The sequence below is a fragment of the Peromyscus californicus genome, unplaced genomic scaffold (assembly GCF_007827085.1).
Source record: "Peromyscus californicus insignis strain IS unplaced genomic scaffold, ASM782708v3 Scaffold_3__1_contigs__length_106647218, whole genome shotgun sequence".
Classification (NCBI taxonomy): Eukaryota; Metazoa; Chordata; class Mammalia; order Rodentia; family Cricetidae; genus Peromyscus; species Peromyscus californicus.
Window position 1 is genome coordinate 96,051,197 of NW_026294551.1, and position 21,712 is coordinate 96,072,908.

General features: G+C 52.7%; 2 protein-coding genes across 5 annotated transcripts in view; both read right to left on the minus strand.

The window, feature by feature from the left end:
* Window positions 1-320: 320 nt before the first annotated feature.
* On the minus strand, window positions 321-9,138 carry Pam16 (presequence translocase associated motor 16). Of its 3 annotated transcripts, none has more exons than XM_052759288.1 (5): window positions 7,765-7,896; window positions 1,937-2,021; window positions 1,013-1,149; window positions 674-739; window positions 321-479 (listed from the first exon to the last, which is right to left on the minus strand). In XM_052759288.1, the coding sequence occupies exons 1-5, from the start codon at window positions 7,765-7,767 to the stop codon at window positions 393-395; spliced, it is 378 nt and encodes a 125-aa protein (XP_052615248.1). In that variant the 5' UTR covers window positions 7,768-7,896; the 3' UTR covers window positions 321-392. The 3 variants fall into 3 exon arrangements, with proteins under 3 accessions (XP_052615248.1, XP_052615249.1, XP_052615247.1); XM_052759289.1 differs by lacking the exon at window positions 7,765-7,896 and adding an exon at window positions 7,531-7,740; XM_052759287.1 differs by lacking the exons at window positions 321-479; window positions 674-739 and having other exon boundaries at window positions 1,096-1,209; window positions 7,765-9,138.
* Window positions 9,139-9,653: 515 nt separating this feature from the next.
* The window catches only part of Coro7 (coronin 7), a 55,165-nt gene continuing 43,106 nt past the window's right edge, over window positions 9,654-21,712 (minus strand). For both annotated transcript variants that reach the window (XM_052759280.1, XM_052759281.1), the window contains exons 10-28: window positions 18,373-18,427; window positions 17,975-18,032; window positions 17,730-17,875; window positions 17,562-17,654; window positions 17,276-17,407; window positions 16,515-16,641; window positions 16,003-16,178; window positions 15,392-15,500; window positions 15,198-15,284; window positions 14,975-15,117; window positions 14,797-14,901; window positions 14,420-14,505; window positions 13,332-13,473; window positions 13,157-13,246; window positions 12,044-12,160; window positions 11,667-11,802; window positions 10,978-11,069; window positions 10,385-10,471; window positions 9,654-10,264 (exon numbers count right to left, since the gene is read on the minus strand). In XM_052759280.1, the coding sequence (XP_052615240.1) occupies window positions 10,259-10,264; window positions 10,385-10,471; window positions 10,978-11,069; window positions 11,667-11,802; window positions 12,044-12,160; window positions 13,157-13,246; window positions 13,332-13,473; window positions 14,420-14,505; window positions 14,797-14,901; window positions 14,975-15,117; window positions 15,198-15,284; window positions 15,392-15,500; window positions 16,003-16,178; window positions 16,515-16,641; window positions 17,276-17,407; window positions 17,562-17,654; window positions 17,730-17,875; window positions 17,975-18,032; window positions 18,373-18,427 (1,987 nt within the window). In that variant the 3' untranslated portion in view covers window positions 9,654-10,258. The remainder of the gene's footprint in view (window positions 10,265-10,384; window positions 10,472-10,977; window positions 11,070-11,666; window positions 11,803-12,043; window positions 12,161-13,156; window positions 13,247-13,331; window positions 13,474-14,419; window positions 14,506-14,796; window positions 14,902-14,974; window positions 15,118-15,197; window positions 15,285-15,391; window positions 15,501-16,002; window positions 16,179-16,514; window positions 16,642-17,275; window positions 17,408-17,561; window positions 17,655-17,729; window positions 17,876-17,974; window positions 18,033-18,372; window positions 18,428-21,712) is intronic.

Genomic DNA, 21,712 nt, shown 5'->3' on the forward strand with positions numbered 1-21,712 from the left:
CCTTCCCAGCTACGCATGAGCTTTCTGCCCGAGTCACTGAGAGCCTATGCAACCCCAGCTGGGAGTTCTGGGGCCAGGGGTCCTTTATCTTGAGGGAAGGCATGGGCAGACCCTTTGGTTTCCTCAGGACTGTGTGGTAGGACACAGGAGGAACAAAGCCTCTGTGACAGATCCTGGCCAGGCTTACTAAAGTGGGTGTGTAGCTGTTCACCAACATCCTGGCCACCAGGCTGTCAAGGACTGCTGCCTCCTGACTCTTTCACAACCCCAAATGGGCAGGAAGTGAGCAAACCTTCTCAAACAGGAATAGAGGCACTGGAGAAACATGGAAAAGACATTTATTACCAAGCTATAAATTATGAGGCAATGGGTGGGGTGGGAGTGGCCAGCAGTCACGTTTTGGGCATCTGCCCTTTCTCGCTCTCTTCCTGGGCTTGTATTCGGAGTTCCTCATCTAGACGTTCCTTCGCACGGACAACCTAGGAGGAGGAGGAGGAAGGTCAGGTTCTGACAGTCTCTGTCTGAATGGAGGACCTTTCCCCTTCCTGTCCCAGGCCCTAACAACCTCCCTAGAGGACAGCAGACTGCCAAGATTCAAACAACTTAAGGGGCACTCCAGGGTCCAAGGGGAAGCCCTTGGCTTCCTTTCCTCATAGAGTTAAAGAGCACTCACCTTTGACTGCAAGTAAAAAGAGCCTCCCACGGACTTATCGTTCACCTTAAACAGGTGTTCATAATTCTGCAGAGATGAGAAGTGAACATTAGTCTCTGGGTGACATCAGGGAAGGCTGATGACAAGAGATGTTAAAGGGCCTGACCTCTGTCATGCAGGAAGCTGCTGTGACCAAAAGGAGAAGAGAAAGACAAGCAGCCATGTGGGGATGTATTTGTGCTGCCATGTGTCTGTATTTGTGCTGCCTGGGGCTCTTCAAGCTCCCACTGGCTGGGGTCAGGGCTTCTACACCCACCCTCTTCTACACAACACCACCCCATGACAGATCAGGGGCCTCACCTTCTGGACCTGCTCAGGATTCAGCTTGGAGATGTTGAGAATCTGCTGGGCCTCTTGAAGGCTGAGGCCAGAGAGGTTGGATGCAGCTGCAGACTGGTGCCCAGCACGACCCCGAGCATCAGCGGCTGCCTGGCTTGCTGTGGACACATTGGTGACTGCTTAGTCCCCTTGGTGGCCCAGAGCTTCCCCTAGGCCTTCTAAGTGACACAAAAGAAACAATTTGCCCAGGAGTAGCTTTTCTTTAGTATGGCGTCTTTTTGGAGGGAGGGGCAAACAGTCCATACTGAAGAATGGAACAGGGCCAAACTAGGCTCTTGGTCCGTCAGTCTAGACCACAAGATGACTTTGACCCTCTTCCTCCCCTCGTTCCTAGGTCCCAGAGGCCTAGCAAATTGGGAGCTTTAAGCTACTTTGGGGACTAGGATAAAGCTACAGGCAGGGGAGGAGCAGCAGTGTCAGAGCCTCCACAACTGGCCTAGCCAGTGCCCAGACTTGTCACAGCAGACCACCCCGGGACTGCTATCCTTTGGTGACATTACAATCAAAAGCCAGCAAAGTTTCCCTTAAAGTGCCAGATAATAAACATTTTAAACTTTACAGTCAATTAGTCTGTGTTGGAATTACTCAGCTCTCCTTCAAAGCATCTAGAAGATGTGACTCTCTTACTTTATTTACCAAAATGGACTGTCACAGGGGCCCGTTTGCCCTGGACGCTCGTGCTAACCAGGCCTAACTGAAAACAAACCTTTCCTGTATGTAGGAATGTCTCAAAGTCTGGCACTGCCTCCTACCATAGCAAAGTGTTCTAGGCCATCTAAGCCACAGAGTTCTACCCAAAAGAGATCCCTTCATTCACAACTGACACAACCCACAGGAAAATCTAAACTGGCAGGGCTCCCAGCATGCAGAGAGGTAGAGGCTTACCTGCAAACTCCTGCCTCAGGGCCCGGGCAAAGGCTCTGCCCACCACCTGCACACCCATCACGATGATCTGGGCCAGGTACTTGGCCTGTGGGCAAAACGGACACCTCAGAGCTGTGGGGATGATCTAAGGGCTAACTCCTGTAAACTTCCTTTGGTAGCTCTAGATATGTTGGAGTTCCCAGATGAAGATTATTGGAAAGGCTGTAGGGGGATAAAATTGACACTGACTTGTGGGAAGGAACTGGCTTGAGAGCCAGTACATAATACAGTCCCAGACTGCCACCAGTTTAATACACTCCAAGGTCACTGATGGCTCCTCTGTGCTTTTGAGACCATCTGGCCCAGCCTTCACATTACCACGGAAAACAGATCCATCCGAACTCTCCCAAGACTTCAAGTCCAATGACTTGGAATCTGTCCATGAATACAACAACAAAATCACTAAAAGTCTGGGTGTGGTGGTGCATGGCTATAATCCTAGTACTGGGGAGGCCGAGGAAGGGTGATCATGAGTCTGGATCTCAAAAAAACCAAAACAAACAAATGGGAGCCAAGAAGATGGTTCAGCAGGTAAGAGTGCTTGCTCTTGTAACTACAAGGACCCAAGCTCAGATCCCACTATCCATGAAGTAAGCCAGGCACGGTCCTGTCCTGTGTATACCTGTTATCCAAACCTTGAGTGGGGTGGAGAAAAATCCACTAGGGCTTTCTGGCTACCACTTAGCCAGAAAAAGTGTTCCAGGTTCAGAGAGAGACCCTGCCTCAAAGGAATAAGGTGGCGAGTGACAGAAAAGGAAACCTAAAATCCTCTTACCATGTGAGTAACATTATATACACTAAGCAAAGGAACAAAAGGGGTGGGCTAAGGGTCTACTTAGAACATAGTACTCGGGAGTCTACAAAGGGAATTCAGACAACACCCTAAGGTTTGAACCCAGCAAGTGAAGAGTACAGTCATCTGTTGAACTACTGGGTTCACACATCTATTCAGTCAATTCAGTTTTGGACAAAGACACACAGGACTCAATCCCTGCTCTCACAGCAGGCTGCACAGCCACTGTTCAAGCAGGGAAATCATCTCCAGCAGGGCAAGGCTACCCAGATCCCACTACTAATAAATAGGGGAGCCTCACTAGGAATAATAAGGAACAGGAGAGAGGTTCTGGGGGAAGACGGTATTTCTCCTAGGCTGGGTCCTAAGGTGCAGGTGGAGCCATGAGAATGAGCCACAAGTGAAGGAGGTAAGTCTAAGATCAGACACCCTGGGAGCATCCTCGACTGGAAAAAGACCAGAGGTTGGATTAATGGAGAAACATTAAGATTTCATTTTGAAACAGAAAAGATGTATAAAGAGCATGTATAAAACTGGACCCCATGTCTGTGAAATGAATAAAGAAGCATGCAGAGCACTCCTGGTGAACGCTCATGCAAGCTTGTAGCACTCACATGGTACAGCACAAAACTGGACCTTTCTCCCTTGTACTTTCCTGTGGCTAATCTCCGTCAACAAGTACTGACTAAGTCTGTGTACCAGGCACTGTATCAGAATGTTCTAGTGTTTGTGCCATTTCATCCCAAGAACTCGAGGTTTAGTGACTCACTGGTGCTCGGGAGAAGGGGTGGGGAAGCTGGAGTCCTCTTTCCCATAGGACCCTACTCCGAAGGGAAGATGACGGCAAGATGACCAGCGTCAGGAGCTCAGACTCCAGAACTGGCCTTTCTGGCTTCAAGGCCCTGCCCTTCCCTAACAAGCAGATCTGATTATGGACCATTAGGGAAGTGAAGAGGGCTCCCAAAAGGCTGGAATTTCCTAAGCCCTAGCTTTTATACCAGAAAGCATGGCCTAGGGAAGCCCCTCCTGTGAAGATCAATGCCAGCTGTGTGGTAGTAACAGGAGTGACAGGGTGCTCACTGACTGGTGATCTCACCCGATTTTGCCTTGCTCACCTAGAGTCATTGCCTTGTAAGTAAGGCAGGAAGCTCTGAGATGGAATTTAGCTTCTGTATGACTGGTTCTAGAGGTTCCCTTGGCCTAGAACACCCCTTAGGAGATTTCACCACACAGTCTGCCTCTCTAGCCACACACCCATTACATGGCCTTGGAGGCAATGATGTACTTTTCTGATAAGGTCCATAGCTATTGCTAAATAATGGATGTTAAAAAAACTGAGGCTTTAATCCCAGCACTCGGGAAGCAGAGACAGGCTGATCTCTGTGAGTTCAAGGCCAGCCTGGTCTACATGGAGGGTTCCAGGACAGCCAAGACTACAAAGAGAAACCCTGTCTTGAAAAAACAAAACAGGCTGGCCAGTGTGATACGCCTTTAATCCTATCACTTTAGAGGCAGAGGCAGGTGGATCTCTGAGTTCATGGACAGCCCCTGGTCTACATAGTAAGTTCCAGAATGGCCAGAACTATATAAAGACCCTTTCTCAAAAAACAAAACAAAATAGAAGCTCTAACTGGAAACTTTCCCCCTGTACACTTCAAGCCAAGGTGACAAGTAGCCTGTTGTTCTATTATCATTGTACTCCTGATATCTGGAGTACAGTGGCTGAGGGAAGGGAGAATTGCACTAGGTCTTAGCCACAAGGCCTAGAAGCTATTAGGGAGGCAAGGCTGGCCTGCAAAGTTCCACCTGGGATTTGCAGACAGAACCACGCATGTTTCTGCAGAGGTGTTCCCAGGAAGAGGCTGAAACAGCATTTATGCAGGCCAGCTTTGGGATTACCTCCTATACCCATCCCAGCCTGTGTGACCCTGGTCAAAGTCTCAACCCATATGTGCCTCAATTTCCTGACACCACAACTGTGAACACCATGGCTGTCGGAGAGTGAGATGATGCCTGGCATGGAGCCTAAATGACCCAGCAGGTGATGAGCAAGTATTGGTTTCCATGTATTACTTACTACTCTGCTTTTATAAAAATTTGGCAATGGCCAGGCAGTGCAAGCCTGGTAGTTCATGCCTCAATTCCAGTACTCAGGAGGTAGAGGCAGGAAGACAGCCACAAGTTCAAAGTCACCCTGGTCTACATGGTGAATTCCAGGCTAGCTGGGGTTATATAGGAAGACCTTGTTTTTTTTTTTTTTTTTTTTTTTTTTTTGGTTTTTCGAGACAGGGTTTCTCTGTGTAGCTTTGCGCCTTTCCTGGGACTCACTTGGTAGCCCAGGCTGGCCTCGAACTCACAGAGATCCGCCTGGCTCTGCCTCCCGAGTGCTGGGATTAAAGGCGTGCGCCACCACCGCCCGGCCGACCTTGTTTTTTTAAAACAACAAACAACAGTTTTTTCCAGTTAGGCCCTTTGGTGCCTCAGAGGTAAAAGTATACAAACCACATTCTCCTAGGAGCTAGGAAGCAAGCAGCAGGGGGAAGGAGGCAAGAAGGAGCCTGACCTCCACCCGAATTCTACCTCTGCTTCTCACCAGCTGTGTAGCCTTTGACAAATTAACTTTTCTCAACCACCGCTTTTTAAACTGCAAAATGAAGACAATGATACATTTCCTTACAGGAGGGATGTGAGGCCCTGGGAGGCAATACACACAAAACTGAGTGGAGAGACAGGAGGGTCCTGGAAACAGAGTTCAACTGCTGGCTTTGCTCCCAGACCAGTCCCTGCTTGGTGTTAATCTGGCAATCAGGCGATGCTCACAGCTGAACATTTCTGGGGTGCAAAGCTCTGCCAGCTACAGTCTGCTTCAGGAGTATTCAAACAACCACCACTAAGGCCCCAATAAGAAAGCACCCAAACAACTCTAACTCACTGACAGGCCTCAAGATCCCAGGCCAAGAACAGCCAGCTCACAGCTCACTTCAAGCAAAGCAGTAGCTGAGGGCAGGAGTCATAACCACAGGACTATAACCCTGAAATCTGCCATTAGCAACACACTTCCTTTCCCAACTGAGAAGCAATATGGCACAAGAGGACCTCAGACAAGGTTGGTGGGGAGGGGTCCGAAAACGAGGCATAAGTCATGGAGGCGCATCAGGAAGGGCCCAACTTTCAGGCCTGTGTATAACATTCCTCCAATACAGAGTATCGGGCCCTGGGAGTGGGTCGGACTGACACAGTAGGAGGGACTTGGGCTGTCACTGGTGTCACAGCTAGATAGGAGCAAGGCCAGGACTACTACACGGTGCCATTTGTGACAGTGTTTCTGGGTCCCCAGCGGCCTGCACAGCAGGTGCCCAGTACATATTTGAAAGAGCATGACTGTCCATGAACCAACACTTCAATCAAGCCAGTTTCCTACGCCCATTCCCCAGGCAGGGTTTCCATACACCTCCAACCCTGAGTTAAGGCTCTACTGCTGTCTGCAAATTCAGATCATCCTCAGCTTGGCACTGATATCTCCCACCTCTGATCTCAACTTGGTCCTCTGGATTTTCTCTCCCTTACCTTTCCTCTCATTGCGGCTGCACCCTTACTTCTGGTAAGCATACTTCTTTATGCTTAATGTCTCCACTGCTCGAGTTCCTGCACTATAAATACCCTCCTTCCTATCCAGATACGGTCAAGACTCAACATTGCCAAGGCATGGTGGTGGCGCATGCCTGTAATTCCAGCACTTGGGAAGCTGGGGCAGGAGGATCCCTAGAGTTTGAGGCTAGCCTGAGTTACAAAGCAAGACAATGCCCCAAACCAAAAACCTTTGCACCCTTCAGGGCTTAGCAAAATATGCGATAATCGGACTCCTAGGTGAAAATTTCCTAGGCTCCTCCCACTTATACCTTCCCATAGTACTTTTCTTTTCCTCTTTTGGGGGGTGTACTGGGGATTAAATCCAAGGCCTCTCCTGTGGTGGGCAAGCATTATAACACTGAGCTATCCTCTCAGACCGCTTTACTAAAGTGCGCAGGCTGCCCTGGAATTCATGAAGTCCACACTAGTTCCGACTCCTGATCTTCCTGCCTCAGCCTCCCAAGTGCTGGGTCTGCAAGTGTAAGCCACCGTGACTGCGTTCAAAGTTGAATGTGGAGAATGCATGGTAAAGGCCCCATCCCACAAGGAATCAACACAGGTCCTCATTAGATGTTGGTGATCCAATTACAAGGCAGGAATAATGTGGTGGCAAATGTGTAGTCTCAGAACATGAACCAAACTGAGCCCAAACCAGCCTCTGGCTCTTGTGTGAAGCCTCAGCTCCAGGCACGACAACTGTAAGCAGTTAACTGCCCACCATTAAAGGTGTGGTGGCGCACACCTTTAATGCCAGCACTGGAGACAGAGGCAAGTGGATCTCAATGAGTTTTAGTCCAGCCTGGTCTATTACTTACGACGTTACAGGGCAGGCAGGGCTACATACATAGTGATACCCTATCTCAAATAAGTAAATAAATAGGCTCCCCCAACCAGCCGCCTCCCAGTCACTCAGGGGCAAACCTCAAGAACCTGCCCTTTAAAGGCTGCACAGGCGACCTGCACGGTTTCCTACAAACGCCCAGCCTCCACGCCTCACTCCAGCTCGGGTCCCGGGTCTACCAACTCCTTGCACGAGCCAACTGTCAAACGCCGTTAAAAACCGAGCAACACCGCCGAGTCCGCCACTCAGGAGCCGGCCCACCCAACAACCGCCTCCTCCCACCGCCCGTACCGGCTCGCTCACGCCGAGGCAGGGCACGCCGAGGCTGGGCACGGCCGGGGGCTTCCTGCCGGTCGAGCCTCAGTCCCCAGGCCCGCGGTCATCCCCGCCCGGGCGTCAAGGACCTGCGAGCCGGCGACACGCCACAGAGCCCGCTGCCTGTGGGGTACGCGGGCGGATCTCGGCCGCAGGGCTGGAGCCGCCCGCCCGCCCGCCTCCGACTCGCCCTCCCTCCCCGAGCCTCACCATGGCGGCCGCTGCGCCTCAGGGGCACGGGCGCCGCGTCCCGACCCAGGGGCACCCGCTCACCGGCGGCCGCTGGGTCAGAGGTCAAGGGAGACCGCAGAGCGCGTGCGCGGCGACGCGGCGACGCACTTCCAGGGGCGTGACTCTTGCGGCGCCGTGAACGTAGGCGGAGCCTGCTTCGGGATAGGAGGACGACTGGGCGAGGAGCGATGGGCGGCTGCAGACCTTCGGTGGTCTTGGGACTGGTGCATCTTTTTACCGGAATATTTAGGAAGAATCCGTCATATGAAACAAGCCAAAGTAATGTAGGGATGGATGTCAAATTTCCGGAATACTTAAGAAAACTAGGTACTTCAAAAATAGGTTTAATTCCAGAGTCCTCCTGCTTGTGCAACTCTTTCCTAGGTACCCGAAGGGCTCCGTTTCCACCCACCTCAAGGTCAAATCTGTAATCTAAAGCCATCTTCTCAGTGAGGCCCATCAGGTTCCCCTACTACACTGATATGCCCACCACGCTGTCCTGCTTTGGAGGGGCTGAGGTGTGCTTTAAACACAATGTTTTATTTTCTGATGGTTCTGGAATCCTCTTTTGGGGGGGGGGCGGGGGGAGGAATCCGAGATAGGGTTGCTCTGTGTAGCCCTGACTGTCCTGGAACTCTAGACCAGGCTGGTGTTGAACTCAGAGATCAGTCTGCCTCTGCCTCCTTGAGTGCTGGGATTAAAGGCGTGCGCCACCACCGCCCATCTGGAATCTTTACATCAAAGATGATCGTGTTGCCAGGTTTGTTTTTTATTCAAGCTTCTCTGATTGGCCTGCAGAGGGTTCTCTCTTCCCTCCAAGTCCTCACAAGCTCTTCTGTGGTTTGTGTGTGTATGCGTTCGTGACAGTTCTATCAAGACACCCATAATTCACACACCAAACAGTTCCACCATCACTACTATAGTGGAGAGCATTTCCACCCAGAAGTTACTTCCCTACTCTGGAAACTACTCATTTGCATTGTGTCTGTGGTTTGCTCTGGACATCCTATAGATTCAGAATCAGAACTACATGTGGTCTTTTGTGACTAGTTTATCCCTTCACGCTCCATTTGTTCTATTTTTAATAATAATTCCTTTATTTTTACTTTTTTTAATATTTATTACTTATTGCTATGCCTTCCCACTAGAGTATGAACTCTCAGTGGGTAGAACATTTATGTCTTTATTCTTAGCTGTCAAGCACCTGGAAGGCTGTCTGAGATGCAATGGATACTCCTAGTTATTTGGTGGATGGATTTAAGTCAGTTTCCTCCAGAGCAGTGTTCTCAACCTTCCTAATGCTTTGACTCTTTAATACAGTTCCTCATGTTGTGGTGATCCCCAACTATAAAATTATTTTGTCTCTACTTCGTAACTGTAATCTTGTTACTGTGTGAACCATAATGTAAACATCTGTGTCTTCCGGTGGTCTTAAGTGACCTGTGAAAGGGTCGTTCGACCCCCCCAGATTGAGAACGTCTGCTCTAGACCTCTGCCCATCCTCCCTTCCTCTGGCTTTCCAAATTCTCTCACCCTGGTTCACTGCTGAACTTGCTCTCACTGGCTCTCGGCTCCTCCGGGTCTTAGTCTCCAGTTTCAAAGAACACATTCATCTCCTGCGCAGCCCTTGACACCCTGCATGCCCCCCCCCCCCAGTCAGTTCTCAGTTTCCCCCTTCTGCTTTCCTGTGCATGGTCTGGGTCCCTAGGACAAAGCTATAATCGGCTGAAGCTCCATCTTCCCTGTTCATTACAAAGTAAATGTGGCTAAGTAAAACCAGCATGAAGGAGCCCAGAACCAAAGTTCTCTCGCTCATATTCTGTTCCCTTCTTTCTAGACTCCCAGAGACCAGAGCAGCACAAGAGGCAGCCAGCTTAGAAAAGTTTAATTGCTGAAAACATCCAAAGCATGTATAGGCTGGTTGTTGTGGGGTTCACACCACTGTAATGAGGCTGTTAGCTCCATGAGACCCTTCCTCCTGGCCTCAAGCCAACGGAAGCAGCGCAAATGGTCCTAGGCCCCTGAGGATAAAGCTGCCCCCAACAGCCTGGTGGGGGACCAGCCCCCAGTGTCCTTGACTGGCGCTGGGGCAGTAGGCAAGAGAGGTTGGCATGTAGTAACTGAAGATGTTAGGTGAAGCCAGCAGAAGACTAGGAGACAAGGCATCCAGGGTTGGCCCGGAGACATGCTACTGACATCTACTGCCCACCCGTTGGTGGCACATGCTAACAGGCAGCTGAAGACACACAGCTGGCCCCGAGGGGAGAGGAGCAGACAGTCCCTGGAGTTGCAGTGGGCCGGCAGCAGCGGAGAGCCTGAGGCCTGCAGCAAACCCAGGGCTCCCGGGCTGGACGTGCCTGCCGGGGCCCGAGCAGCACTGTCCAGTTTGCAGAGATGTAAGGTGGGGAAGGGCAGCAGCAGGTGTCTAGGAGGTGGCGGTGGCAGCCGAGGCCGGGGGTGCCTGGGGTGCAGGTTAGTCCTGGGGTGAGAGACCAGGAGGCAGGCGTTAAGAGGGCCGAGGAAGGGAACCGTGTGCACACACAGTGTTAGAGGAGGAACAGCGCTGTGGGCTAAGGAGCCGGCTCTAACTGTCACTCACCCACTCGTCTTCATCCACCCCTTCAAAGGAGTCCTGGGGCAGTGGGTCTTCTCGGTTCCCCAGCTTTGCCACCATGGCATTAAGCAGCTGTGAAGGGAGATGGGGGAGGCACTGAAAAAACGACTCTCTGACCTCAGTAACTTAAAACCCCAGTGTTAACACCAATAATGCTGAAAGAGCCGTTTCAGTTGGAGCCCTGGCGAGGTTGATGGGTTTTCATTGTAAACGAGGCAAAGATAGTAAGAAGGTGTCAGAGACAGGAGACTGCCGTGTGGGACCGGACGCAGGAGCTGCCATCTCGGTGCACTGCCTCCAAGGCTCAAATGCACACCAGGATCACCAGGGGCTCACGTCTCCAATCTTTAACTTTGGCTGGGTCAGGCCTGGCTACAATGTGTGTGTCCCCTCCCTGGCTTCCTATGCCCTGAGGGCAGCAGCAGGTCCCGGGGTGTGGCCCCTCCCCAAAGTCTGGTGTGGAGACAAGTGTGACACGTGGCTCATCCTGCCATCTGGTGGGGCTGGTGACCTGGCAGATAACCAAACACATGGAGGACGCTGTTTGCACAGCACAGCCAACCCTCTCCCATGCCCACCTCTTCCTTTTTTTGTTGGTCCGACTTCTCCTCCAAGTACTGTGCTGAGGATGGGGCTCTTCGGGCAGGGGCCTCCCGGGGGGCTTGGCTCACTAGGGTGGAGCAAGGATAAGCATCAAAGAAGGCCCTGTTTACAATCAACCCCCAGGAGATTGTCTGGCATTAACAAGTACCGAAGACCCGTTCACCAGGCCTGCCCAAAGCACCAGGGTATATATTTGTAAGAGTATGCATGTGAGCTGTGCAGTGGTGGCACATTCCTTTAATCCCAGCACTGAGGAGGCAGAGGCAGGAGGATCTCTGAGGCCAGCCTGGTCTACAAAGCAAGTTCCAGAACAGCTAGAGTTGTCACACAGAGAAACCCTGTCTCAAAAAAACAAACAAAAAAAGAATACACATGTTGAGTATGCAACACATGCATGCGTGTGTGTGTGTGTGTGTGTGTGTGTGTGTGTGTGTGTGTGTGTGTGTGTGTGTGTGTGTGCTAGGATAAAACACAGGCCACAGAACTTGCCCTCCAGGGGTTCATAGACTGGGTCTGGAGACATGTCCAGCCATCCTTAGATGAGCCAGAGGTGTCTCTATGTGGCAACAGAAATGGAGGACTGTACTTGGACCTTTGGCTCCTTCCTCCCACTCCTGTCCAGGTTCCCCCTCCCCTATCATCTCCCCATTTTCCCTTACTCAACCTGGGGTCATGCCAGGGGGCTGCAAACTCAGGAGCCGGGGCTGTCCATTGGCACCCCCCAGCCAGGCTTTGGCATTGAGTACTGGCTCCCAGCTCACAGCTGTGTCTGGGAACACATCATCCTGGAAGAACTCTTTCTGTAGAGGAGAAAGGGCCTATCATGAGACACTGACCAGGGGCCCAGGACACATAAGTCCTGAAACCTGGCCCCACCCACACCAGCAATCACATGCTTTGCTGAATTTCAGTAGAATATAGAGGTAGATGTTTCCAAAAAGTAGACAGGGAGGTTTGGATGCAAGAACAGATAAGAACCTAAGTTCCTGGGTCCCTGGCCAGCCAAAAAAGGAAGAGATTGAGTCCTTGACCCAAACTCACCCTGACTCGGGGCAGCCGGAAAGCAATAGGCTCCAGGGAGGTCTGGCGTAGCCGAAGGCATCGGGCAAACTCCACTTCCCGAATGTCACACTCAGTCTTGGGCAGAAGGACAAAGCCCTAGGAGGAATGAGGAAGTAGAAGGTAGAGCCAAGAGCTCCTGGTTGGACACAGGGCATTCTAGGGTAGCAGAATTTCTCACTTAGGCCAGGACCACGGCCTGTCCTTTGGTAGCTGTGGTGGTTTGAATGAGAATGTTCCCCATAGGCTCATATATTTGAATGCTTGGTCCTTAGATGGTAGAACTATTTGGGAAGGATTAGGAGATGTGTCACTAGAGGGCTTTAAGGTTTCAAAAACCCGAGCCAGTCCACGGTTAGCTTCCCTCTCTCTGCCTGCTGCCACTCTCCCTGCCATGGTCATGGACTCACCCTCTGACATTATAAGCAAGCTCCCAATTAAATGCTTTCTTTGATAAGTTGCCTTGGTCATGGTGTCTCTTCACAGCAAGAGAACAGAAACCAAGACAATAGTGGTGTGCTGTCGGTGGGAACAACTAGCTTTTAAGGGGAGAAGACCAGGCATGTAGCACTGGCCTATTTCCACAGAGAACGGAGTCCCACCATGTCCCACTCTAAGAAGTTGAAAAGAGATGAAGAACAGTATGCCACACGCCATTGTGGGACAGGTCCCACATAGTTCATGCACATACCACATTAAGGTAAGCAAGGAACTAAACAGGATTTGTTTCCTTGGATTTCTTTGTTTGACTGAGGCCGAGTTTCACTATAGTACCCAGGTTGGTCTCAACTCATGATCCTCCTACCTTAGCCTCCAGAGTGCTGGGATGACAGGTTTGTGCCACCATGCCTGGTTCATATAACAACCTTATATAGTTTAATTTTTAGTAATGGCTGAATATAAGTCAGCTCTCGAAATTCCTAGATTATTCCAGTCAGCTATATCTGCTACTGGGCACAGCTCTAGACAGGACCTTGACTCCCTTGACACCCCACCCCGACTGGCTCCTGCACTTCCTCACATGACCACGAGGGGGCATGGGAACCTTGCAGTCCAACTTGGGGACAGGAAGTTCAGTGGTGAAAGTGACATCACCTTGTGAGGGTCAGATGATGTGAAGCTGTTGCACTCCAAGAAGAAAGGGGCCTCCGGAAGCACCTCATACAAGAACACACGGGTATCACCCTGGGGGACAAAGGTGGGGTATGAAAGTGAAGCAGCCAGCTACACCAGACCCTGCCCCACACCCAGGCAGTCCATTCCAGCCAACCTTGCCAGTGAGAAGCACCAGGCCGGTATCAGGGTCATAGCTTGGAAGCAGGGTGGAGGGAGCCACATCGAGGCCCAACACTGCGGAGGGGCCATCTGCCAGGGCATCAGCCATGTATAACTGCAGCTGGCGTTCACTTCGGCTGTCATAGAGTCAGGGGTAGGGCAGATCCTTAGGGCTGAAGAAGCCTGGGGTAGGCAAAGATTCCCACAGGGACCCTGCTCCTTTCTGGGCTGGGAAGCCGGGGGCCAGCAGTCAAAGGAGATGAGTCCTTACAAGCTGCCTGGCTGGCGAAGCCCTGTCCATCCCACTGCTTGGCCTCTACGCGCCTCCCAGTTTGTCCTCTCTCCAAGCCTGACCTCGTGCCTATTCTGGTCCATGGCAGCCTCCTGTCTGCCCTTCTCCCTCACATTATGCTTCGCACCCTCAGCTCCAGCAGTCCAGCCTTCCTTCTCACGCTTGAATGACGACTCAGTTCACGTGATACCTCTCTTTGGAGGCCCTCCCCAGTCCATCATCCGAAGTGCCTGACCCTCACCCCCACCCCCGGCCTCTCCGGCAGGCTTGGCTCTGTTCCCTCCCTGTGCTTTACCTAGTCTTCATCAGGCACGGGTTCCTGGGCCTGGTCTCACCCTGTGAATCCCATTAATACAAATTCCCTCCCCAACACTTTCTCCCAACCAACTGCTGACCTGCCTATCTATCTGTCTAATCACTCACCAAGTCATCTGTCCCCATCATTCCATACATCTACTGATCCATTGATCTCTATCTCTACCAACCCTTATTCTTGCACTCTTCATTTAACCACTCATCTATCCAGGAACTGAGGGGTGGGAACAGTTTTTGTTTGTTGGTTTTTGTTGTTTCATTTTGAGACAGGGTTTCTGTTATGTAGTCCTGGTTGTCCTTGAACTCCTTATGTAGTCCTCAAACTCACAGAGATCCACCTATGCTGGGATTTAAAGCATGCTCCATCATGCCTGGTTGTGTGGGAACAGCTTTGGCAAGCCTGACAGATGTGACCTTGGAGAAAGGGAAATCAGGTAGCTGACAGAGCCTGGGGATGGTGGTCCCTAAGTCCTCACCTGTCAAAGCCAGATACCAGCAGACAACGACCACCACACACCCAAACAATGCGGGCTCCTCGGCCACCTTCAGGTCCTGGACCTTTCTGTAGAGATACATCACATGAAACTCAGTCAAAGCCCCCTCCAAATGGATAAAAGGGACACTTTCAGCCCAAAGGTGCTCACCTATAGGGATGCAGAGCTGCTCCAGGGCCCCTAGACCCCGACCCTTTCCCCCCAGCCCCTACATGCTTACTTGCAGGGGTGTAGGGCTGCTCATGGGCATGTAGACCTTGAGATTCCCCCGACCCCCAGACCATGCATGTGCACCTGCAGGGTTGTTCAAAGGCTTGTAAACCTTGAGTTTGTCCCTGTCCCAGCCCATGCACGCTCACCTGTAGGGGTACAGGGCTGCTCCGAGGTTCATAGACCCGTACATGCCCATCCTTGCATACAGTGGCCAGCTGCTGTCCATCTGGACTCCAGGCCAAGCTAAAGATCTGGGGACAGACAAGGGCATAAGAGGCGGCCTCACCTTTCATGGCTGGGCCTCTGCCTCTGCAGCTATCCTACCTGGTCCTGATGGCCCTGCAGCCTCAGCTGCTCAGCTCCAGCCTGAACGTCCCAGATGCGAATGGTCAGGTCATAGGAAGTGGAAGCCAGTACGTCAGCAGCCAGGGGATGGAAGCACAGAGAGTAGATCTTTTCCGTGTGGCCTGGAGAGAACCAGAAGGTGAAGGCTGAGTCAGTGCCTAGGAAGCCATTGCCCCACCTGACTTTACCAGGGCCCTCTAACCTGTGAGCACAGTCTCAGGTGTGGTGAGAACATTCTTGAGGCCTCCAGCGGGCACCCGCCATAGTCGGATCCGGGCGTCCTCTCCAGCTGTGGAAAGAGGAGTGCATCTTCCCTGCAGGGCTGCAGATACCTGGCTTCCCTGCCCACTCAGGGCTTGGAACCTTCTCTCAACCCTGGGCACCCAGACTCCTTACCCACAGCAAGACGATGTGGGTCAAAGGGGTCCCAGGCCAGATCCATTACAGCTGTCCCGTTCTGCAGTGTGGGCAATGCTGTGTCAGGTAGGCGGCCTGGCTTCTGCAGCTGTGGGAGGAACCCCAACCCAAGGCACATCAGGACCAGGCAAGGGAGCCAGTTCGAGGAAAACAGGTGCCTGGGCCCCACCTTCTACAACAGAACCCCGGATACCCCCAGTGCTGGATGACCCAAGCTCTCTGCCTTAGACAACTTGTGCTGAGCCCCAAGTGCCCACTGTGAGGCCCCAGAAAGTGAGGGAGGGCATAGCAGCGTGGAAGGTGGACGGAGCTCAGGCTTGTGGCTCAGGTTGCTTGGGTTTGAATCCTGCTCCACTTACGAAGCTGTGTGACTAGGTCAGGTCACTACACCTCTCTAAACTTCTTCACTCCTCTGAAAAATGGGGATAAGAACGGCACTTACCACACGAGACAGCCGGGCTGGTTAGAGCGTATGTGGGCAGGTGCCCGACACATGGTCTGTGCTCAGTGAGTTGGGGTAGACCCTTAGTGTCCTGTTCTTGCCCACTGTAGGGACCTGAAGGGTAACCCTGGTGGGGCAGGGCTCTCACCTCAAGCACAGCTACCTGGCCGCCACTGCTGAGCAGGGGCACAGCCACACGCAGCCGGTTCGCACAGACGCCATTGCTTTCACCGGGTGTTGTGAGGTTGAGTCCCTTCAGGTTGGTGATATGGCTGTCTCGGTGGAGGATGGTGCCCTGAGCATGGCGGAATTTAGAACTGGGGCCTGGGGGGTGGGGTGGGGATACAATCACATGTGAGGACGCTGCACCTGTGCATCCTGACGATCACATGTGAGGACGCTGCACCTGTGCATCCTGTACCTCGTCTTGGCCACCCTCATCACTGGAAGGAGCCTGATGTGGGCCCAGGTAGGCCTCTGTGGGCTTGGCATACACAACTTGTCCAATAAAGCTTGCCCACATTCCTCTACAGCCCGAAAAGCAGTGGTCCTTGCAGCAGGAGCCTGGGTTAGTCTATGTAAGGTCTGTCCCCAGGGTTGGCAGACAGAGGATCAGGGCTAGGAGGGAGGGCAGACAGGGTTCTGCCCTGAGCAGCTTACCCAGCAGACTCTGAAGTGACCGCTGACTGGGGCTGGTACCAATGCCACTGGTGCTGGAGAGTGAAGGCCCCAGACTGGATGGCGTGGAGGGTGAGATCAGTGAGCTGGGAGGGGAAGAGAAGCCCTCCTGGAGAGAAGGACCTGGTCAGCCAACGGTCCCTGGGCGTACTAACCAAGTAGAAAGGGGACAGCTGGCCAATTCTTGGGCCACTGCTCCAGGCTCCTCTGGGCTTCAGGACAATGGGCTGAGCCTGAGCCTGCTGAAGCATGAGTCAGGTGGCAATCAAAAGAAGAGAATGAGCCTTAGGCCAAGGGGACAGAGGTGGCTACTCTTGCCTCCCAGTTTGTGGGGGACTATGTCAGGAGTTACAGCTGCCAGCAGTTCAAGAACAACCCTGCTGCTTTTCTGTTTGTTTGCTTGTTTGTGTTTTTCAAGACAGGCTTTCTCTGTGTAGCCCTGGCTGTCCTAGAACTCACTCTGTAGTATAGGCTGGCCTCGAACCCTGAGATCCACCTGCCTCTGCTTCCCGAGTGCTTGGATTAAAGGTGTGCGCCACCACCGCCCAGCCAGCCCTGTTTCTTTAACACCTGCTCTGCTTAGAATACAATGCCAAATTCTTTACGGTGCTGCAACATTCCTCCATCTCGGTTATGCCTGAAGCTAAAGAAGATCAGAAAGCCTATGTGGCAGGTGAACAGAACCACTTCCCTACTCTACTGTGGTGTCTTATTGGCTGTAGGGGAGGTGACTTGGTACTTACACTTGGGTCTGTGTCAGCTCTGGGCATCTCTTCAGGCTGGGCCATGTCTGGGGGTGGTTCCATAGTGGGCACCAGGGAAGAAATAAAGCTGGGGTGTGGCTGGTAGGCTGGGTTGAGGCTGACCTTCTGTACCTGTGGGTAGGCAGGCCACTGAGGGAGGCACATGCTGCCAGGTGTGAAGGAGATCCTTGGAGGGGTGGACATGAGGGTGAGAACCAAATGTGAGCTCCAGGGACTGCTGGGACCAGGGGATAAGAGGAAGAATATGAGCCAGGCTTGGCCCTACCTGCTGGTTGTCCCCAGCCCACCAGGCGTGGGCATCAGAAGCAGGCACAGACCCGGCTGTGTCAGGAAACAGGTCCTCATGGAACTCCACAGCCTAGTGAGGGACAGGTAGTCAGTTAGTGAGGCCCAAATCTCTAGGTCCCCAATCCCTTGACCAGGTCCCTCTCACTTTTCGGGGCACGTGGTGGCTGATGGGTATGATGGCTGTGTCACTCAGCTGCAGGACCTGGAGCACCTCACAACTCATGACAGCCAGTGCTCGCCGGGGGACAAGGGCTGCCCCTCGCAGTACACTCTCCAGAATGCACTGGGTCACTGCCAAGGACACCAAAGGGGATAGTCAGCAAGGGAAGGAAACCAGCAGGGGGTGGTGTGAGGCGGGGGGGTGGGGGGGGGGTGGGGGACACGACTCACCTGGGCTCAGCGCAGGCTGCTGCGGGGTCACCTCATAGCAGTACAGCTGATTCTCACCCTGAAACACACACACAGCCTGAGTTCCATCTGACACAGGCTGTAGACCTGCAGTGACCACCTAGAAGCCTGGATGGTGCCGAGCTGCACCTTCGACAGGCTTTCCCTCACTTGCTCATTACATTGTGGGGTGAGCGCCAAGGATATACACCAGCATTTATGGCATGCCAACACTGTGGTCTTGTCCTCCTGAGGACCATCTAGAGGTCACATCTTGGCTGCCTAGGTGAGGCTGGCACAGGACTGGCCACACTGTTTTCCATTGCTCTTTCGGGGGACAGAAGGAAGAAACCAGCACAGAGCCGAGGACAGTGGGTGGGGCGATCCAGCTTTGAGCTCACCTTTCCTGCCAGGACCAATAGCCCGGAGTCTGGATCCAGCAGGGGTATCAGAGACCTGGGGAGAGAGGGCCAATGGCCAGTAAGTGATGGCAGGAAGGCTGCAAACCTGTGACATCGGGTCAGGGACCTAGAAGGTACCAGTAACTTGGTCCTTTTGGCTACATCTGGCTGGCCCCCAGACTCCTCAGCCTCTTCTCCTGGTACTGCCCATATGCTAAGCGCTCTCACCCACACATCCAGCTGTTTTGCTTCCCTGCAGTGCTTACACTGGCCCTGGGCATTGAGAACTCAGGCCTGACCTCTACCCCAGGCACTCAGGAGAAACTAATTCGTATATAATGTCTTGTAATGCTTCAGCCAGCCTATGAGACCAGCACAGTCAAGGATATTAAGAGGGTAGATGCTCCAACCAGGGACCTTCCAACCTCCAGTGCAACCTAGGCAGTGGAGGGCCCGCTCTAACCACTCCAGGGATAGGGTGGTACCATCTACCCCATCACCCTACATCTTAGAGGCTCAGATGGCCCTCCAGGCAGACTCCAACTCCCTGTGCCCAGCTGAGCCAGGCAATGGGGAGAAGGGCCCCTGAAGCTGCTGGGCTTCCCTGGAATCCCTGAAGCTACAGCCCAGGCCAGTAGGAAGGACATTCCTGAGGTGAGGTCATGGTGGGAAGGAGTGGTATCTGGAAATACAGAGGGTTGGAGTAGGCTGGGAGCCCCTGACACTATGACTGCCTCAGCCCAGGGCCAACTTTTTCACTGGCCAAGAACTCCTGCCTCCCTCTCTGGGCCCTGGAGGTCCTTCACATGAAGGTCCCAGGCCCAAGAGCACCACCTTGCAGTGGCCTCATATTAGGGGAGAAGCATCCAGGAGAAGAGGAGAACTTGGAGACTTCTTTTTGGTTTGTTTGCTTTTTTTAAAAAAAATTCTTGAGACAGGGTTTCTCTGTGTAGCAGCCCTGGCTGTCCTAGAACTCACTCTGTAGACCAGGCTGGCCTCAAACTCAGAGATGCTCCTGCCTCTGCTTCCCAAGTGCTGGGATTAAAGGCGTGCACCACCCCCGCCTGACTGTGAGAGTCTACCACTTGGTCTTGTCTGTGACACACTCCCACGCCGAGTCCCATCCCTGCTGTGGTCCCCCTGTGTCAGCTGTCCAGTCCCCTCCTCTTTGCCTACTAGTGTTCTTCCAGGAGCCACAGAGTGGGTGAGAGCTGGGTGGGGCCCCCGAGTGTCTCCACACTTTCTTGGAGGGCCCTGAGTTGGTAACCTGTGAGTAACACAGGCTCTAATTACCTCAGGATGGCAGGGTGAGCTGGCCTCACTGATGCCCTTCTCCACTCAGCCTGACCCGTCTACCACATCGGAAGGCAAGTAAGGGATGAGGTAGTATGTAGCTTAGGGTCACCCTTCAAGACTGGGGTTGACATTAGAGCCCTTGCACCTTCCATGTGGCTTTACTCATTCATTTATTTATAATCATTTCTTCATTCCCTTGATGAACCAATCCGTGCTTGGCCTGCTGGTAGGAATTAAGGAGAGTGCTACGGGCCCCATACTAAATCCTCAAGTCACACAGTGGCCTGGTGCACAAGGCAGATACAGTCTCATAATTAGACACATGAAAGAAGGGTTCTCTGAGGTTGTGTAGTAGTAGACAGGAAGGACTAGTTGGTCTTGGCTGGGCCACTGGGGAGGGGGTGTTTCTTCAATTCCAGTGTCGGGGAGGAGTCAAACATCACAGGGGATAGGGTTCCAGACAAGGAGAACGTTATGTGCAAAGGGCTGGTACCAAGTATTGGATTAAGGCCTTTGGAGGGATAGCCAAGGCTGTATGTGGTGGCCTGGGCAGTGCGGGGGCTGGCTGAGACTCAAGTAGGCAGAGCCAGATGAAACAGGGCTTGGTGAATCAGATCTCTAGTAGGTGCCAAACAATTAGAAGATGGTGATTACTTTCTGTTTGTTTTGTGAAACTGGGGACAGAACTCAGGGCCTTATCCATGCTAGGCACATTGTTCTACCATGCCCAGCAGTGGGGTGTGCTTCAGACAGAGTAGGGTGGGAGCGGGATGGTACCGAGATGGCTCACACAGACTACTAAGAAAGGAAAGGTTGGGAAATTTGGGAACCAAAGGAACATAGGACTGGAACAGAGTGGGGAGCGATGACCTGGGGGTGGGGGGGCCCTCTATGACCTCTGCTGTACTGCACAGGAAAGAACAGAAGAACCACCCTGTGAATCCCGCTGGGGCACTGATAGTTTACCAGCCCTCCAAAACTACTTCCTGAAGAAGGCTGGCTGGGCCTCCCCTCATCCTGCCCCTTCAGCTCCTGCCCACTGACTCAGGTGTTGGGTGGCAGGAGCAGGAAGTCACAGAGGGCAGGGCTGGCTCCTCTGACAGGTCAGGCCAGTCAGTCCTTCTTGCCTCAGGCACAGCCATCTGGGCATTTCTGCTAGCTAGGCAGGAGCATCCTGCTGCCCACTGCTCAGGATGGGCAGGGAAATGGGGTCAGAGCACCCAGAACTAACAGCCAACAGCTGGCACAGGCCTGACTCCAGGCCTTGCGAAGAAAGCCAAGTTGTATCTGGGTCTGGAATGCAGAAGGCATACCTTGACTTGACAGAAGGCCAAATGGGGAGGGGAAGATCGCCAGTACCTTTCCTGCTGCTGTGGGCTCTAGGCTTACCACCTTGAAGGGCTCTCACCCTGACATCAGTCCAGAGTATACCCCAAATCTAAAGTCAGAGAGGGTCCAAGGCCTGGACTATCCCTAACCAGAAGACAGGAAAATGGTGTCACTCACTAGATGGTGAAAGGTGGCTTTGGTCTGATAATGCCCTAAGCTCTGCCAAGTGCCCTCTGAAAGGACAGGGGTGGGCTTGCTGCAGGAAAGCATCTCTGAACTCCTCTGGTATCCCCTCCATCCATGACCCCAGACATCGTGGCAATGCCCCTTATCAAAAGCAGTCCAGGTCCCATGGATCTGTCACTGCTACCCAGGCTGGGTCAAAAGTATCCCACACTGTCTTCCTTTGTCGGGGGCTCTGAGGGGTGGGATCCGGGAGCAACAATGACAGGTTATACAAGTTGGGGTACACTGGAGGTTGCCTGAGTTCCGGGAGGATGGGGCCTCAAGAGGGTCTCCATGGTTCATGGGGAGAGGCTTGGGGACAGTTTGACTAGAAGTTACATAGCACTTGTGTGTTCCTGCTGGTATTGAATCTAGGGCCTTATTTATCCTAAGTGCTTTACTACTGAGATATACCCCCAGACTTCTATTTTGAGAAAGGTCTTGTAGAGTTATTCAGGCTGGCCTTGAATCTGTGATCCTCCTACCTCAG

What these genes read in the sequence shown, in the direction of transcription:
- Pam16 (XM_052759287.1), bottom strand. Translation starts at nt 8,245, where the DNA reads ATGGGCCTCACTGAGAAGATGGCTTTAGATTACAGATTTGACCTTGAG. An exon ending in GAGGCGCAGCGGCCGCCATG is followed by an intron (nt 2,022 to 7,764) that starts GTGAGGCTCGGG and finishes TTTTGCCCACAG; the next exon opens with GCCAAGTACCTGGCCCAGAT. An exon ending in CCTGAGGCAGGAGTTTGCAG is followed by an intron (nt 1,210 to 1,936) that starts GTAAGCCTCTAC and finishes TGTGTCACTTAG; the next exon opens with AAGGCCTAGGGGAAGCTCTG.